Source organism: Gouania willdenowi, chromosome 5 (assembly GCF_900634775.1).
Source record: "Gouania willdenowi chromosome 5, fGouWil2.1, whole genome shotgun sequence".
Taxonomy (NCBI): domain Eukaryota; kingdom Metazoa; phylum Chordata; class Actinopteri; order Blenniiformes; family Gobiesocidae; genus Gouania; species Gouania willdenowi.
In genome coordinates, this window is record NC_041048.1 from 22,402,021 (window position 1) to 22,420,672 (window position 18,652).

The 18,652-nt window shown below is 39.3% G+C and overlaps 1 protein-coding gene across 1 annotated transcript; it reads left to right on the forward strand.

Annotated features, from left to right (window-relative positions):
- The first annotated feature begins 11,266 nt into the window (after nucleotides 1-11,266).
- cyp27b1 (cytochrome P450, family 27, subfamily B, polypeptide 1) lies at nucleotides 11,267-17,645 on the forward strand. The gene is made up of 9 exons (XM_028446046.1): nucleotides 11,267-11,611; nucleotides 12,429-12,619; nucleotides 13,816-14,006; nucleotides 14,318-14,518; nucleotides 14,767-14,930; nucleotides 15,017-15,183; nucleotides 15,264-15,345; nucleotides 15,496-15,693; nucleotides 16,564-17,645. The coding sequence occupies exons 1-9, from the start codon at nucleotides 11,411-11,413 to the stop codon at nucleotides 16,675-16,677; spliced, it is 1,509 nt and encodes a 502-aa protein (XP_028301847.1). The 5' UTR covers nucleotides 11,267-11,410; the 3' UTR covers nucleotides 16,678-17,645.
- Nucleotides 17,646-18,652: the final 1,007 nt, after the last annotated feature.

Consider the following 18,652-nt stretch of genomic DNA (forward strand, 5'->3'; position numbering starts at 1 on the left):
GTACTGGTTAATGTCAGAAGTGACACTTATTTATGGGGGTCAAAGAAGCAAGGTTAAAACAAAGAAGAAGGTATCTGTTTGCGGGGGGGGGGGGGGGGGGGGGGGGGGGGGGCAGGATGTTTCCCTCTTTGTGGATTTGAAAAGAGGGTCGAGGGCCGGAGTTTCTGAGAAACGTCTTGATGTCCCGCCCTAAACAGCCTCACTTCCTCCCACAGCCTTTGCCAATCTACCAGAAGCCACGCCTCTATTTGTCTGCACGCACATCGCGGAACATAACAAGCTGGTTGCATCGGGTCGCATTGATGTAAGTCTATGTGTCAGGTAAGAGCCAAAATCATATTTACCTGTTTTCTGTTTGGATGCTCGGCCTTGTTTCCGTGCACAGTTCCGCATTCACTTTGATTGACAGTCTCAAAACCAGGAAGTCGAAGCCTATTGGCTGGGCGATCACGGCGCTCGTTTCCTTTTGTATAGGGTTCTATAGGACAAAGGCAGGACTTTGTCCTAATGACCACCAGCAGTAGACCATAGTAAAAGAATAGTTAGGTATTTTTTCGCATTTTAAAAGAATCATACATAAACACAGATTTCTCAGAAATTCATGATATCATCTTTAAGGTTCGGTTATTGCGAAGCAGACTCTCCTTTGTTTCCTCCCCTTTCAAGTGGGAGAAAAGAGAGTCATGTAAACAGTTGGTGATAAGAGACGGGTTCCTATGTCTGTTTTGTTTAGGTACAGGGGAAAAGAAGAGAACGAGAATCCCAGTTACGCATAAAACAGTAAAAAGTATGTTCCTTTTGACTTGTAAGTGTTGGTTCCCTACACTGTGTTTTAACAAAGATGAATTTCACCTATGGAAGAGCGTTTTATTAAATGTCATTTAAGGTTACCCGTTGTCCCTACATGTAATTGAAAAGAACAATTGCCCTGTGTTCATCTTCAGCTGTGTGAGGCAAGAGCAAATCAAAGTGGCGTCCTGAGGTCATACTTTGTAGCAGGGTTGGTTTGTGGAAACTGTCAAAAGTCTGAAAACCAGACAGTGCAGGCTGTGAGGCCTTTGTTTGCTGCAGGCAGGGGTGATTAAAGACAGGACGGCACTTGCCTCTCTGACTGAAACCCAGAAAAGAAAATGTTTTATAAGCACAAATTTAAAGTTGCTATATCATCATTTTTCATGTTGTTGATAAATGCAAAAACATAAATACTGTCACTCTGGGGCAGCATGGTGGTTTAATGATTTGCACTTCGGCATTCAAGAAAGAAAGAAAGCCCTGGGTTCAATTTCCAAGGTGGATATTTCTTTATAGAGTTTGCATGTTCTCCATGAATGTGCTTCATGCTGTTTTAAAACAAAAAGTGAATTGACGTCTATTAGTGAGGTGTTGTTGCAGTAATAACTAGTGAGAGGACACTCTGTTGTGACCTTTTGATCAAATTGCTTTTGTTTTCTCAATGACGTCTTTTTTTAAATTAGTTCCTACGAGATGCAGGAAGCCTTCAAACATCTTAAAAGCTGTAATGGATATCTACTGAAATAGCTCTGCGAGAAGCTGCTACTTTCTAATTACCATGTGGCATTAAAATACGTCATGTAACATTTTAGCGTGATCAGATCATCGAAGAACAAAGATGAACTTTATGATTCACCATGTGGCAACACCATAGCAGCAATGCTGTGTTGCTTCATTAATGAAGCATTTGTTACAGCAGGACACAAACATGTTAACACCGTCTGTGACTAAAGCTTCACTGAATGCTCTTACACTGGTGATGTGCAAAATTCAAATTAGATCACACAACTTTACATGTGGTGCAACAAGATGTGTGAAAAGATTATTCTAAAATCATCAAATTACAAAGACTCTTGTGTTGTTTTCACCTTCTGGAAGACAATAACAGTTTTGTCTGTCTCTGTCCTAGGGTAACGTCTGCATCTTCCAGCAGTTTGTGGTTTCACAGGTGGATTACTGTGCTTAACAACTGGGATGTTACAGCATCTCTCCACTATGTATACCTATTTGCCCTTGTTCATGCTTGCAAGATGCCTTTCATACATCTAAATTCTACTGTGTTGTTGCCTCTATCCTGGATAATTCACCGTTCCTCCACAGGGCTCACACACTCTCCATCTATCTTATACGCCCGTACTTTTTGGAGCCTGTAAAATTCAATCCCAGTCTGCTTGGTAGGATCATTAGTATAATCCCTTTCATTTAAAGCCTCTGGTCAACTTTCCTCAAATCTTCAGATTGTAGGTGAAAACCACAGGACGTAAAGGGGTGTAGTAAAACTGGTGGTGAAGCAAAGTCTAATGATGCTGGTACCAGTGTTAAATAGTGCACTGGTGGTAAAGCCAATGGCAGTATAAAGCTCTTTGAGAATACATTGAGAAGCCCTTCTGTATGGATGATGTCACCATAAACGCCTCTTTCAGAGCCACAAACAACAGAAACCACAGGTACCATGGTGACGTTCTAAAGTGATCGCCCGTTTTGAAACAAGTGCTAAACAAAATTAGTTGTTGCGCTGCTTTATCCCACCAATAGGATGACATTATCTTTAGTATATTTGCAAGCTGATTGAATGTCATTGGAGACCTGTTGCCACCATGAAGAGCAATGTAAAACATTACATCATCCAATTGCTGACAAATACAGCTTTTATAATGCTTTTATCTCGTAGTAACCATTTACACCTGGTGGTTATGTCATCAGTTTTAATTCAACTTGCAGCAGATGAGCAAATGATATCTGCCATATGGTGAGCCACCTTGTTTTGACTGCCACTGGCTGCTTAAACATTGTGCATGCAACTACTGTACATACACAGATATTTTACAAAATTGTCATTGGGTTTGTCTTTGTGACCTAATCTTCAATGCATCGTTTATAGCTATAGTTAGCTTGTCATGCATTTGTAGAATCTCCAGATCATTGAAATCTAGACTGAACTGAATGGATGTATGTGTGACGGAGATTGTGTGTTTTTCTGTGTGGGACAGGTGTCCTGTACAGGGTGTGTCATCATTATTCCTTAAAGGGGCAGTGTTGTGAAAAATTCTATTTATATTGGTTTTGCTATAGTGATATACAGTACATCCCTTTAGTCTCATTCAGAGGGTCAAAGTTGAAAACTGTATGTTTCTTCCCTCCCTTGTTATTCCTCATTTTGTAAAAAGGTCAGCTCCAAACGGGCGAATTGGATTTTTTTCGCCAGGTGATGTCACCTAGCGGAAACTCCTTTTCCTGACATACCTGGCTCCTCCTACCCTATATACTGTATAAGCTCCCTGAGGAGCAGTGGGCAGCAACGGTGTAGCACCCAGGGTGCAGTTATAATCAGCATTGGCGCCACCAGCCGGAATCCTGTACACACCGTGTGTACAATTTTTTTGAAGGTATGGAATTTTTTTTTTTACGTTTTGCTGGGCTGTATTAATCTGTGTTCCTGTACAGTTACCATCCACTGCTGTAAAACTGATCTTCATTTTTTCGTTGAGTAAAAATATACTTGAATTGGAATTGATTACAATCGTTTCTTGTTGATATTGTTTGTTTTGCCATGCTCTGGCAGCTGTTCACGGTGCTGAAGCGGTGACAGCATTACGACTCAGAACGGAGAATTCTTGTGGCTTGTTTGTGAATCATGCGAGCTGTGTCATAAAAATAATGACTGAGGTTAGAATTGAGCCCCCAAACATACGCCCCCAAGTGCGCCTTCTTACCCGCTGCGCCACAGTAGACTTAAAGCAATTTGCATAATATAGAATTCAAACCTGGTGGCACCACTGGGCGCAAGGTTGGGGTACACCCTGGACAGGGTGCCAGGCCATTGCAGTGTGTTAAATATAATGCCATCAAATGTTCATATTGCATCAGTAAATCCAACTTTAACAAACGTTTGCTGTCCAATGCAGGAATTGTTAAGAGTCCCAGGGTCCCACGACTGAATCCCACTATATGGCAGGTCTAGTGACAATGCAGTACAGTAATGTACCATTTTTTAGAAAGAAGACATGAAGAAAGATGTCTCCTGAAATGTTTCCTGATAAATAGGGCTCACTCACCTGGAGTAAACAGGGAATGTATTCACAACTAAGCATCGCTGTAGAGGAGGTTGACGGCTGGATGGATGGATGGATGGATGGATGATGGATGGATGGATGGCTGAACAGATGGATTCCTGCCTGATAAACAGTGTCAGAAACCTGCATTAAATTCAAGGTGAGAAATCATCAGGTGTGCTTTGACAAAAAACTAAATAATTGTTCGCTGTTCTTGGTGATAAACTACAAATAATTATGTTTCGTGGTTTTAAATCAGTTACCAAAGTCATAAAAGTGGCTCTGTCAACAAAAGCAAACTACTAAGAATAATAATGAATGACATTGAATAGTGTAAAATGAAATATTTGTTAAGTAAATTCTAGTAACCACTTTACCATTGATTTATTTACTTTGAATCTGTAAATATCAAAGCTCAAAAAATGAAGTGTCCACATTTTATTGGGCGTTTGTTGTAGTTTTTTGGTACAAAATTGTTTCAAGACAACATTTTAGAATCCACATTATGACCATTCCTCTATATATATATTTTTTAAAACCAAATTCTACGCCTCAAATTTAGAATTAACTATGATTTCATAATAATGTTATGACTGATTTGGCCCCTTTGAGATCAAAGTAATTATATTTGCTTAGGTGGATATTGAACTGGGGGGGAGGAAGGAGTAAGTTTGTAAAAGCAAGTCCATTTTAAACTCAAAAAGCTTTAAAAACTGGGAACATGAGGGAAGAAGAGCCAAGATATCCAGCTGCAAAAACTCTGACCAAGCACTTTTTATATGGTGCCTGTGGTGGAAATGTACATATCATAAAATGTGTTTAATGTATTACCAATAAACAAAATATATACACATTATAAAAAGCTAAAAACAAATTTGAAATACTTTTTTCCCATGATTTTTTTATCTCAAGAACAGCCCATGTCACAGCATACTTACAGCGCTGCGCATTAGTAATTAAAGCAAAAATAATAGTAATAAAATTCATAATAGTAAAACGCTCTTTTTATTACTAATATGCTGCAATATTGCTATATTTCACAAAATCATTATTTATTGTGATGGATGTGATTGTTGTCCTAATTGTATACATTTATATTGCTGTGTGCCATCAAGGGCTTTGTAAAGTAGAAGGATTTTGAAGTCTATTATTTGACTCACATGAAGCCAGTAAAGGGATTTTAGGACCAGGGTAATGTAGTCCATATTCTTTGTGTTTTTCAGCAGTTTTGCTGCAGAATTGTGGACCTGCTCCTGCTGTTTGATGAATTTCTTGTTTGGACCTGCAAACATACCATTACAGCAATCTAGTCTGCAAAAAAAATAAAAGCATGAACATAAATCTATACAGGTAGAGAGAGACAGAGGATCAATGTTTGTTTATCTTATCTCTGTTAAGCCTATTGATCCAGCCTCACGACCACACGACCACGCGCGTGTCTCCACTGCAGCCACTATCAGTACCTGAGCAGCAGTAGCCATCGCAGTCTTTTACTTTAGCATGTGTTTCACCAAGCTATATCATTACAGCAAACCACTTTAGTCAGACATGAATGATAACCTTTTAATTTATCAAATAACAAATTGTGTAGATAAATCTATCATCAGTTATGTATAATTAGATGCTGAAATTCAAGCTCCCTCCCTTTCTGACGATATCAATATGGTATATGACACACAGATTTCATGAATTCAAAAAACCTGATGCTGACCAGATGCGAGAATTAAAATATCTATTCAACAATTACCAGCAAAGCCTGTTTGGCATTATAAAACCAGATAATTACATGATAATGCAAGACATGATTTAAAAAATGGTGACAAAGAGACTTTCACTACAGTTTATTTATTTATTTGTCTTTTAGCAAGATTACGTCACAAGTACTTAACGGATTTTGACAAAGGCATAGCCAAAGATAGACCTTACGCCATGGAAGAATCCATACAAATTTGGAGGGGTGTCAGATCACTATACTGATTTTGAAACAGTTTATAAGTGACCAATCTTTATGAAATGTAACTTATTTATGTTGGGTTGGTTCCACAATCACCCCATCGACTTTCATCAATCCTGATTAGGTCTGGAATGCACATTTAATTTAAAATAAATGAAAACATGGGGGTGCCCATACATTTTAACCTATACTGTATCATTATTAATGGGAATAAAAATGTCTTCCAAGTCTTTAAAGTGCGAATGATCATGGTACCACTGATCCAGATAACTGCAAATATCTGGCAAATTCAACTATTGTCAATAAAGTGCTAAAGTAGTATCAATGTTGAGGAGGTTAGTATGTGCCAGGATCATCAGGAAATCAGACTTTAGGAGATTGCATATGTGATGGTGAGCAGGAAACAAACTCTGTCATAGAGCACCAAACGCTGAGAGTGTCATTGGACACCTGATTACCACATAGACACAACCATAGCCTGTGAGCTGACAGTGACCACATACATGCACACACACACACACACATACAGTTGGAGAGTACCTGTGTGAGTGCGTGTATGCGTGTGATGGTGTTCTGCTTCTGACACCATACAGACAAGCAGACTGCAGACATGAACTTTAACATACCAGTCTGGGAGTATAGCCGCCTCCCCTCTGGGCACTGGGCCAATTCAGTAAAGGAAATACCTCAGGCTGTCCTCAGCACTCCATGGCAAGCCACATCACACAATATATATATATATATACAGATATACACCTATACATACATACAGTGGGGAAAATTAGTATTTGATACACTGCCAATTTTGCAAGTATTCCGACTTCCAAAGACTGGAGAGGTCTGTAATATTCATCATAGGTACACTTCAAATATGAGACATAGAATATAATGAAGAAGAAAAAAAAATCACAAAAACACGTATGTCATGTTTGATTTTTAAATAATTAATTTGCATATTATTGCATAAAATAAGTATTTGATCACCTACCAACATGCAAGAATTCAGGCTTTCACAGACCTGTTAGTTTTTCTTTAAGAAACCCTGCTATTCTCCATTCATTACCTGTATTAACTGCACCAGTTTGAACTTGGTACCTTTATAAAACACACCTGTCCACACACTCAATGAATCAGACTCCAACAACAACAACATGGGCAACACCAAAGAGCTGTCTATGGACACCAGAGACAAAACATTTAGACCTACACAAGGCTGGGGTGGACTACAAGACAATCTGCAAACAGCTTGGTGAGAAGGCAATGACTGTTGGAACTATTATTAGAAAATTGAAGACACTCAAGATGACTGTCAGTCTACCTCGGTCTGGGGCTCCATGCTAGATCTCACCCCGTGGGGTACAAATGATCATGAAAAAGATGAGGGATCAGGCCAGAACTACACGGGAAGACCTGGTCAATGACATGAAGCTAACTGGGACCACAGATCCCCCTGCGTCAGCCAGCACATGTCCAGGCCCATCTAAAGTTTGCCAGTGACCATCTGGATGATCCAGAGGAGACATGGGAGAAAGTCATGTGGTCATATGAGACCTAAATAGAGCTTTTTGGTTTGAACCTCACTCTCAGTGTTTGGAGGAAGAATAACGATGAGTACAACCCCAAGAAAACCATCCCAACCGTGAAGGATGGGGGTGAAAACATCATACTTTGGGGGTGCTTTTCTGCAAAGGGGACAGGACGACTGCGCCGTATTGAGGGGAGGATGGATGGGGCCATGGCCAACAACCTCCTTCTCTCAGTGAGAACATTGAAGATGAATCATGGCTGGATCTTTTCAGTATGACAACAACCTAAAACACACAGCCAGGGCAACTAAGGAGTGGCTTCGTAAGAAGTTAGTCTCCAGACCTCAACAACCCAATAGAAAATCTTTGGAGGGAACTGAAACTCTGTGTTGCCCAGATCAGTTTGGAGGAGTGGGACAAAATCCCTGCTGGAGTGTGTGCAAACATGGTGAAGAACTGCACGAAGCATCTGACATCTGGAGTTGTTAACAATAGTTTCTATATTCAAAATTAGGTTCCATTGTTCTATTGTATCAAATACCTATTTTATGCAATAAAATGAAAATGAATTATTTGAAAATCATACAATGTGTTTTGTAGATGTTTTTTTCATATTCTGTCTCTCACAGTTGAAGTGTACTTATACAATAAAAATTACAGACCTCACCAGTCTTTGGAAGTGGGAAAACTTGCAAAATCAGCAATGTATCAAACACTTGTTTTCCCCACTGTATATCTATATACATAAACAATGTACATACAGTAATATTATATACTACCCATATACAAGTTATAATTACAATATAAGCTACCTATATAGATATGAACACAAAAATAGTTATATTAATAAAGGTAGAGACTTTACCTATATTGTACATAGAACCACATTTCTATACATTGCTATACACATACCAAAGATATCATGTGTTTGATGAGCACAATAGGATGAGCAATAACACAATTTTGTTGATTTGCAGTGAGTTGGGATAAACTTACAGAGCTTACTTTGTTTAAAAATGTGCTTATGTGTTCAAAAAAATGTCAGAGGTCACTTTTTTATCTTTTATACTTGGAAGACACACGTGTGTCTATAAACGGCAAAGTCTCGTGTTCTTGTCAGGCTCGTAGCCTATTTTCAGATTGAATCATCGTATCAGATTTGATTCACATGTTCAGGTCAAGTCCTGCACACAGGTCTGATGGATCATTGAAGGTCATGAGATAGCCCTCTGATGTTACCTTTTGCACCCCCGTAAGGCTTTGTTCAATAGCATAGGCTGCTGTCCAGCGTTTGGATCAATTTCATGTCATTCCACTTCAGCAACCACAATCATTATTGTGCAACATGATCAAACTTTGTGACATCACAGTCCCTCTGCAACGAGCACTTTAAAAAGTATAATACAAAATATATTACTTTATTCATTTTTTCCTTTATTCCAACAATCACCACAGACGATTGGATGTTTTTTGTCCTTCCAGGCACAACCAAGAATCTCTTAGCATCTCTAACTACATTGTTGTGATTACCTCTGCCGAGGAGGTAACATTTTCACAGGTGTTTCTTTATTTGTTTGTCTATTGGAGTATTACTTCAACATTTTTACTAAATATAGACCTTATGTCAGATTCTTTTCAATTTTAGAGGGGATCAGGATCAATATATTGATTCTATCAGTTATAAAAAATAAAAAAAAATTCCTATCTCATCATTGGTGAAATTTTAGAAAATGTATATATTGGTTCGTAATTGACTAATGTTAATGAAATTTGGTTTCTGTGGAGTTGGTTACTCATTTAACTGAGTTTCATATGGATTGGATCCGAATTTTGAATTTCATCTTGATTTTTCAAAAAAAAATGGGGGTGTCCATACATGAGGACCTATTGTATCGTTAATGGGGGCAGAAATGTCTGCCAAGCCTTTATAGTGGGAATTACTATGGTACAATAATCAGCATCATTGACCCAGATAACTGCCAATATCTGACAAAGAGAATATTTGGCAAATGGCAAATTGGTTTGCCCTCTCCTAGTGCTCTTTTGTTATTAATGTAAATTATTTATTGCTGGTCATTTTTTTATATACAATGAGATACAAAAGAACCTGCTCCCAACATAGCAAAGTTTTGGTCAAAATAGTCCCTTTCAAAGGTAATGCATGTGTGACTGATTTCTCACTCCTCCCCAAACTGGTCCTCGGTGTCAGGATACACACACAAACACACACACACACAGAAAACACAGGGACACAGAGACAGAAATGGAGACACACGAGGATGAAGACAGACAGGGAGACATAAATGTTACTACTTGAATGTTGCTTTTGTTTTTGTTTTTTACATTTATCATTGTGCTATATAAATGATGTTTCTTTAATGTCTTCCACAAGATTTGCAAAGTGTCAATGTTCTTGTCTGTTCTCTCATCGTCTAACACTAGTTGAACGCTGTCTATCCCTAAATGCATATAGCAAAATGTCTGTAAAGGCTCTCAGTAATCCTTCACTGACATGTTGCTACGCATTTTGGGAAACAATCCCAATGGAAGGCTTGTGTCTCATCTGGGAATAGTTTGAATAGTAAATAGCTGTGAGACTTAGCTTGTGGCAATGAAGCACTGTAATCTAGAGGAACTGTATTTTAGAACAGTCTCATTAACCGGTACATGTTGTTGGATTTAGCAGTGCTGCAGAGAAAACCCTCCAAAACAAGAGGAGAACATGCAAACTCCATACAAAATGGTCCCAGGTCAAATTATAAGATTTTAAAGCTGGGAACCTTTTAGTGCTGATGACAAACAATAAAATAATTTGCTCTACTTGCCCTCGTCTGGAAGGAAAGGCAATTTGCCAAGAATTATTCCTCAATTGATTTTCTACGAGTTTTGCAGACAAGTGCAAAACTCGTAGAAAATCAATTGCCATGGATTGTTGGGAGGCTTCAATGTGGAGAGGTCTAGGATTCTGGAGGATTAGCAGACAGAACTGTTGGAGCACCTGAAACTGCCAGTCAGTCAGCAGAATAACCCTATAACTCAATGATTTATGATTTTCAATTTAGACATGAAATGGTAAAACAAGTTTTCAAATCCATCCGGAGTACAGCTTCAGGGCTGTTCACAGTCCACACACACACACACACACACACACACACACACTGTAGAATAATTGTTCAGGTAAGGGGGAAAAAAAAAAAAAAAAAGTGGCATGGAACAGTGGTTATGTATTGCCTAATACGTATTTTGCAGATGGAAGCATATAATCTGCACATCATATTAAAAAGAAAGCCTGCCCCGCTTTATAAAATATATAAATATATAAATATGACCTGTCTGTCTGTCTGTCTGAGGTCTTGGCTTGTCTAGAGTGTGGCTGACCTGGAGCCGCTCTATCGCCATTAAACAGAGCTAGTCTACCATAGTCAGGTACGTGGGGATCGATATTGACATTGTCTTTGGGAGGCTATCGGCCGCTCATCCGCGAGGACGTGGTCGCTCTAAAAAAAAGTATCCGTCTGACGCTCTATCTGGGAGCAAAGTGCTGCAGATAAGGCTGAACAGTCCCACAGGATCCATGATGTATTAATTATCCACCATCTCCACGTGTGCTGTCTGAGTCCAGCTCTCTGATTGGATACACCTGCCTCTGGGTTCACGCCTTCATTAGTCTCCTCCAGCGGGGCGGGGCGGGGCAAGGCTCCAGGTCAATGATTGGCCCGCTATGGGGGACCGTAATGTCTCGGGCTGCCCGGGTGAGAGGGGCATGTCGCGGGTTATAAATACAGACTCCAACCGGGACAATAAAATGAGCTCCTGCGTGCCAGGGTCCCGCATCAAGCCACCGCTCTATTCTCGTTGTGAGGAGGATGTTGCAGCAGGCTCTCAGAGCTTCCAGCCGGGGGTTCCCCCTGCTCAGGTGGGTGGAGAGGTGGGCCGAGGGAGCAGCAGCTCGGCCGGGGGCCAGCCAGGTGGTAAAGACTCTGAATGACATGCCCGGGCCGTCGTTCGCCAGCGTCACCTGGGACTTGTGTGCCAGACAGGGTCTGTCCCGGCTGCACGAGTTACATGTAAGTGAAGACACAACATGTTCATTCTCACAGGGACCGAAACGGCCCAGTTTGTTCTCCATGGAGCCAGACCAAAGAAATCCTGGCATCATATTATTTCTTAATAGAAAATGAAAGAAATAAACACATTCAAATTATCTATTATATGAAAAATGTTGAGACTTTTTATTGACTGTATTATTTTATCGAACAAAAATGAGAGGAAATCGAACATCGCGGTGTACCCATCATCTGCACATACCAATTATTGATATATCACACAGAATACTAATTTATGGCATGGTGTAAATTAGTTGCTCAGACGAACTGCATTTGACACTAATGTTTATGTATTAATTTGTGCTTTTCTCCAGAAATTTGTGATTTTGCAGAAAAGGTGAACCAATCACAATCATGGATGGTGCACTTGCTGACTGCAATGAAAACCCCATTGTACCAGTTATATATATATATATATATATATGTAATTTTCACAAACCCAGTACAATCTTCCTAATATGACATGTGGCACCATTAGGTCAATCTAATAATGTACTTGGGATTCATACCTAAAACAGATTATCCTTATACTTTCTTTATTGCTATACATTTACATAAAACCAGCTTTCCCTTTCATTTAAAAGCTTTTACACAATGATTTGCACACGTCATCTTTTAATCTAATTCCAGTAAGTTGCCTTTCTTACATGATAATGCCTGCAGGTGACCAGGTTTCTGCACTAAGCGTACAGCTGCAGAAGTGCATCTGCAGGTGACATGTCAGTCATGTTTTAGCCTGCAGATTTTAACAAGATCATGCTTTTCTCTCATTTCCTAGATGAAAGCAGTGAAGCGGTATGGACCAGTGTGGAAGGCGAGCTACGGCCCCCTCATGACAGTCCATGTAGCTGATCCAGCACTTATCGAGCAGGTCTTACGGCAAGAAGGCCATCACCCAATGCGCTCTGAGCTTTCCTCCTGGAAAGACTACAGGAAGCTTAGAGGACATCATTATGGACTTTTGACAGCGTGAGTATCAACTAGGATTTGATTTGTTCATTTATTTTGAGTGAGTAACAACATAAATTACCTGTTATAACAACATCCAAGAACGCAAATATGCAGGTACATCTCAACTTCCAGTTTTTTTTAATCAACCACATTATTGTAAATTGCAAATACTGTAGATTCAACTTTTTTTTTGTTAGACTGTCTTTGAGGGTGAAATGAGCTAAGACTCACTAGAAATAAAAACATTTGAAAAATATATTTACTAAGAAATTCACTAAATGTCCACCCTAGTTTTAGAGGTGCTACAGTAGGAATGATCATGGGCAGAACCACCTTTTTGATGCAGGAGGTGACCGTTAGCGGGGTGGGAATCAATTGCATGTGTTAACTACAAAATAAGTCAGTTAGGGGTTATAAAAAAAAAATAATAACTACAACTGCGAGCAGTTATGAAAGACGCGTGGGAAGGCTTATCCCCCAGGTTTTGCAGAGTCCATGGACACAAAGGATGACGGGCTTGGGGCGAGCGTCAGGACACAGGCCAACGTGTCATTTGCAGTTTTGTAATAGTAATGCTCGTGGCCCAGCCCAGATGATTCAACGTTTGGTGCAGATAGAGCTTAAACACTAGGAGGAGTTCGAAAAAGTAGGTTTTCGCAATTTTGCGCAAAGAAAATTCTAGGCGGAAATGGGCGTGGCCTAGCCCAGCTGATTCAGTGCTATTCATGGAATCTGTGGATATGAAGTTTTTGAATGTGCGACATGGTGTGGGAGTTATAGGTCAAAATGTGTTGGTTATAGCGCCACCTGCTGGCAGGACATATGTGAGTTTTTGCATCCAAGGTAAGCTGGCGGGGTTGAACCAACCCTGCAAAGGGCACCGCCCTCCCTTGCACATTTTAGCCTGCAGCACCACATTTACCGGGGGAAAAATAACTTTACACAAGGGTTCCTAGGTATTTGAGCATACATGGTCCCCAGGCCCCGTGGGCTTGGCCCCCATAATAAAAACACTATTGGAAGCTATTTAAATGTTATCACAGTAAACATGATTTGAAGTTATCTATTTCCAGGGCTCTAATTGTGAAACAAAAAAAACAACAAAGTTGCACCCACAATCAAAAAGTAGGTGCCCTAATAAAAAAGGTGGATAAGAGGAAGCCAGACTGACCCCAATGTATTTTAAACATTTCCTCTCCCCTGTTCATTCCCAGTGAAGGGGAGGAGTGGCAGACGGTGAGAAGTCTTCTTGGGAAACTCATGCTGCGCCCAAAGGCAGTGGAAGCCTACAACGAAACCCTGAACAGCATCGTCAGTGACCTCATGGCCAAAATCCACCATTGCAGGAATCCTCAAGGCGTTGTCACCGACATCGCCAGCATATTCTACAGCTTCGGGCTTGAGGGTGAGGGTTCATGTTGTATAAGAAGCACTAATGTTTATACAGTTCTTCTGGGTGTGTCACTCCATGTGAACATTGGTAATTGAATACATGCTTAATATGGGTTGTGTCTGGATAAATACAATTTATTTTAACCATTGTAAATCAACAATAGGTCCACTGTGATGTAATCTTGGTAGTGACCATCAAAAATTCCAATTACGCCTCAGTAAAGTTTCTAAATACTGACATTGAGTTGATTAGCAATCATCGTGGGAAAGCCTTTTGTCACCTTTTTCTCTACAGCTCATAGGCTTTTCTCTTGCTACCAACAGGTATTTCTTCAGTGTTGTTTGAGTCCAGGATCGGTTGTCTCAATAAAGTTGTTCCAGAGGAAACGCAACATTTTATCGAGTCCATTAGAACTGTGTTTGAGAAGACCATTGTCACCATGGCCATACCAAGCTTTTTGCACTGGTTATTACCCAAAACCTGGAGGGCCTTCTGTCAGCGCTGGGACTACATTTTTGAATTTGGTAGGATATAATTTTATAAAGTCTTATATCTTTAATACCACCTCAGGATCTGTCACCTTGTGTAATTCTGACAAATGAAAATGTTAACTGTGAAAGAAAGGAGATTAGTAAACACGTGTTTCACTTAGACTATTATGCTGGTGTTGTTTTTGCCAAACCTCTTTTTAACCAATAAGATATTACACAAATGGGATTTAAACTGTATTGAATTTGTTTTCATTTCATTTCGAAATGACCTGTTTTCGCAGCAAAAGGTCACATTGATCAGCGACTGAGGGCCGAAGCAGAGAAAGTTGCCAGAGGAGAGAAAGTGGAAGGCCATTATGTCACCTACTTCCTGTCAAAGACGGAGCTGCCCATGAAGACGGTCTACAGCAACATAACAGAGCTGCTCCTTGCAGGAATTGACACAGTAAGAGCAATGCCCGAGCTAGTGTCTTTGTTGCTGTTTGGTTTTAATTTAAGGCGTGTCCAACATGAGCTTGTAAATCATTTCAGATCTCCAGCACGATGTCCTGGTCGCTATATGAGCTGTCTCGCCATCCAGAGTTCCAGGCCTCACTGAGAGCTGAGGTGCTGGCTGTACTGGAGGGCAGAAAAATAGCTAATGCTGAAGATATAGCCCGCATGCCTCTCCTTAAGGCCACAGTCAAAGAAGTGCTGAGGTAAGCTTCAGAAGCCTTATTCCTCATAGAGACCTTTTTCAATTTAAGATATTTTTAAAACTCTTTGTTGCTGTTTTTAGGCTGTATCCTATTATTCCTGGAAATGCAAGAGTCATCACAGAGAAAGACATTGAGGTTGGAGGATATCTCATCCCTAAAAAAGTGAGTCTATGTCATTTTCTTACATCCTAGAACTCAGCTAGCCTACATCGCTTTGTGTTCCCTAGAATTGATTAGGGGAAGCAGTACATAATCTGGGTTGAAATGCACTCACCTAATTTATCTGACTGATCTAAATATCCTCCCATTCAGACTCTTATCACCTTGTGCCACTTTGCTGCTTCCCGGGATCCTGCAGTGTTTAAAGATCCAGACAGTTTCCAACCGGCGCGATGGCTGACCAAGAAGAAGAGTCATCACCCATACGCCTCTCTGCCCTTTGGTGTGGGAAAACGCAGCTGCATCGGTCGACGCATTGCTGAGCTGGAGCTTTACCTTGCACTTTCCAGGGTGAGGCTGCCTCATTGGATCCCATGGGTTAGACAGAAATCACTTGTATTGAAACCAACAGTTTAGATTTGCAGAAACTGGTCAAAGAACATAGTATGGGCCGCAGCTATCTAATGTCATGGTAATTGAGTATTATTATATACATTATTCCATTGATTAAATAAGTAATGAGAGAAGATATACTTCTCAAATTTAAATATACAACGGAAAATAAGACTGATCACTTTCTATGAAAGATTTACATTTTTACATACGTATTAGCAAAGTAGAAAAAAAAACGTGAATATATGTCACGAAAAGATTCCACTACATGTGCTGTCAAATAAAACTAAAGCAGTCAGAAAAAAAAATTAAAAATTGTAAGCAAGGTATTCAAAGTTATAATTATATTTAAAGAATTTGTTTCCTGACTCGTGTGTGGGTCTCGCGAGTGTGTGTGCACGCAGTGGCGTGGGCACGAGTCTCACATGCAGTAAATACACTTTCCACTGTCCAAACAAATGAAGGTATGAACGAAAAACTGATTTTGACAGTTTTTCAAAGTAAGTTTAGCAAAACATGCATAAAAATGGAATAAAATCTTTTTTGTTTTTGAACGTTTATTTGCGACCCAGTAAAAAAATTGTCCAAAGACCTGGTGGTTGGGAACCACTGTATGAATGTGTTTGTCCCAAACAGCAGTTTCCCACAAATCCTTTTTCCTCACCTTTTCTTGGAATAAAGTTCGACACTAAAAGAAAGAGCTTTAAGCAATTGAACAGCTGTGTAAATCAGGCTCTTAATGAATTAAGTTGATTGCTTAATCCTTGGATTACCAAGTAGCTTTTTTTCATCACTGCCCTAACACTTTTCTAAATCTTTTGTTTCCAGATCCTTGTGGAGTACGATGTGAAGCCAAGCCTGGAGGGGAATACTGTGAAGCCCATGACACGGACCATTCTTGTTCCTGAAAATGTCATTAGCCTTCAGTTTATTGAACGATGACCTACTCTCCTGAGCTGATCAGTTACATGAATGGGAACGTGAGACCCACAGCGGTGGGGAGAACAGGCAGGTGGCATAATCACAAGAACCGTGAGCCCGCTGCACACAGCGGTCCATGACTGAATTGACCTTCAACCCAATTAATGACAAGGACTGAAGCCCTTCTTTGCTTGCAACTGTGTCCTGGCCAGCACGAGTCATGGTCCGCTAAGAAAAGAAAGAAGGCTAGTGGCTTATCAGCAAATTTACCACCGCATGTTCCAAATGCAACAAATATGCTTATTTGCACAGATATCAGGAAAACAAAAAACAGCAAACAAACCCCTAGACTGAGTCAGAGCATTATAGTTTCAATGCAATACAAGCCTCTAATCAAACCCTGTAAACTCATTACAAGCTGGTGTGCACTCTTAAATATGCACATATAGTCTTTGCATTATTCTGTGTATTAAACATACATATATTTAATGTCCAAAGCATTTAATCTCATGTCCAGGTTTCTAAAAGGCATGTTTTATGTACACAGTGCACCTTTTTTGGACCAGCCTCAGACTGGCAAACACTGTTTTCTAGGAACCCAGCACTGATTGGGTTCCTGTTTAGAGATTATGTCATGTGATTGATCCAGGATTGTTGGAGATGTGCTGAAAGTAAAGAAAATACAAAAAAACTGTAGAACTTTGAGTTACTGGTTCCCTAACAAGAGCAGCTAATGCGTTCATTCTCTTGTCGCGTCACATATGCAACTAAAACCCCAAACGTAGCATTTTTTGCATGTGTGTTTTATAAATCTGTCGAGTTTGTCGGTTCAACAGTAGAATAATGATTTTTTTTATACATAGCCTATTTTGAGTGATGCTAGTCTTTCCATTTCTGTTTCCTAGTTTAATGATGAAGATTATCTTTCATCTGTCGTGAATGAGTGTGAGGGTTTTTTTGTTTGTGATTTTAACTCCATTACTCTGACAGGCAGGGTTTTTTTTTTTATTTACCAACCATTCAGTTAATCTATATCAGATTGACCTGTAATGCAGGTGTGAGTCGGTGCTTTATTATAGCTTGCACTGTGTGATAATAGGGTGTGAGTTCCAGTTATGATCATACCATGAAAAACAGTTTATGAATATGTGATGTATGAGACATCATGCTGTTCTGTTTTTTTATGTCAGTTTACAAACACTGTATTTCATTGTTGAATCGGTCATCACTAATGATAGATTGTTGGTAGTTTTACATCAATGAGTAGTAAATATTTCTTTATTAAAACAATTGCACATGGACCAAAATTGTTGTTTGACATAGTTTTATCAATAAATGTTATTTGGTTGTACTGTTAAACATTGATTAATCGTCATGTCAGTGTCTTTATTCTAATAAATTACAACATTCAAATTTACAGGTCTTGTCTATATTGGATTTATTTGTCCTTTCCTTTTATTTTTTTATTTCAGTTATTGACAAATTGCAATAGTTTACAAATCAATAAAATAACAGAGAACACAGTCAGGGAAAGCATCACTAGTAAAGAATAAAGCAAATACAGGCATTACAGTATATCACTTGGAGGTGCAAGAAACAATTATTCATACAAAAGCAGAGTATTTTCACCTCATTTGTTTTTAAAGAACTTTAGAGTATTCATAGATTACTTAAACTAGATTTTTTTTTAAATTAATATTTGGAAAGGGATTTTGAGAATTTTGATTTATGAATATGGAATTTTTCCATTTATATGATGAGACTAATGATGAAAGGTATTGATTTATTTTTGTTTTCAAAGATAAAATTACCATATTTTTGTTCTGTTGCATACAAAATCCTCAACCGCATTCCAGAATAATAATAACGTATATGGGCAGTGGTAAAACAAATGTATAATAGTTTGAGCTTCATTAAAACAAAAAGTGCATCTACTTATTAGCATATTTTGAAATTATTACGTTACAGACAGGGATAAATGTTATGTAAAATTTTG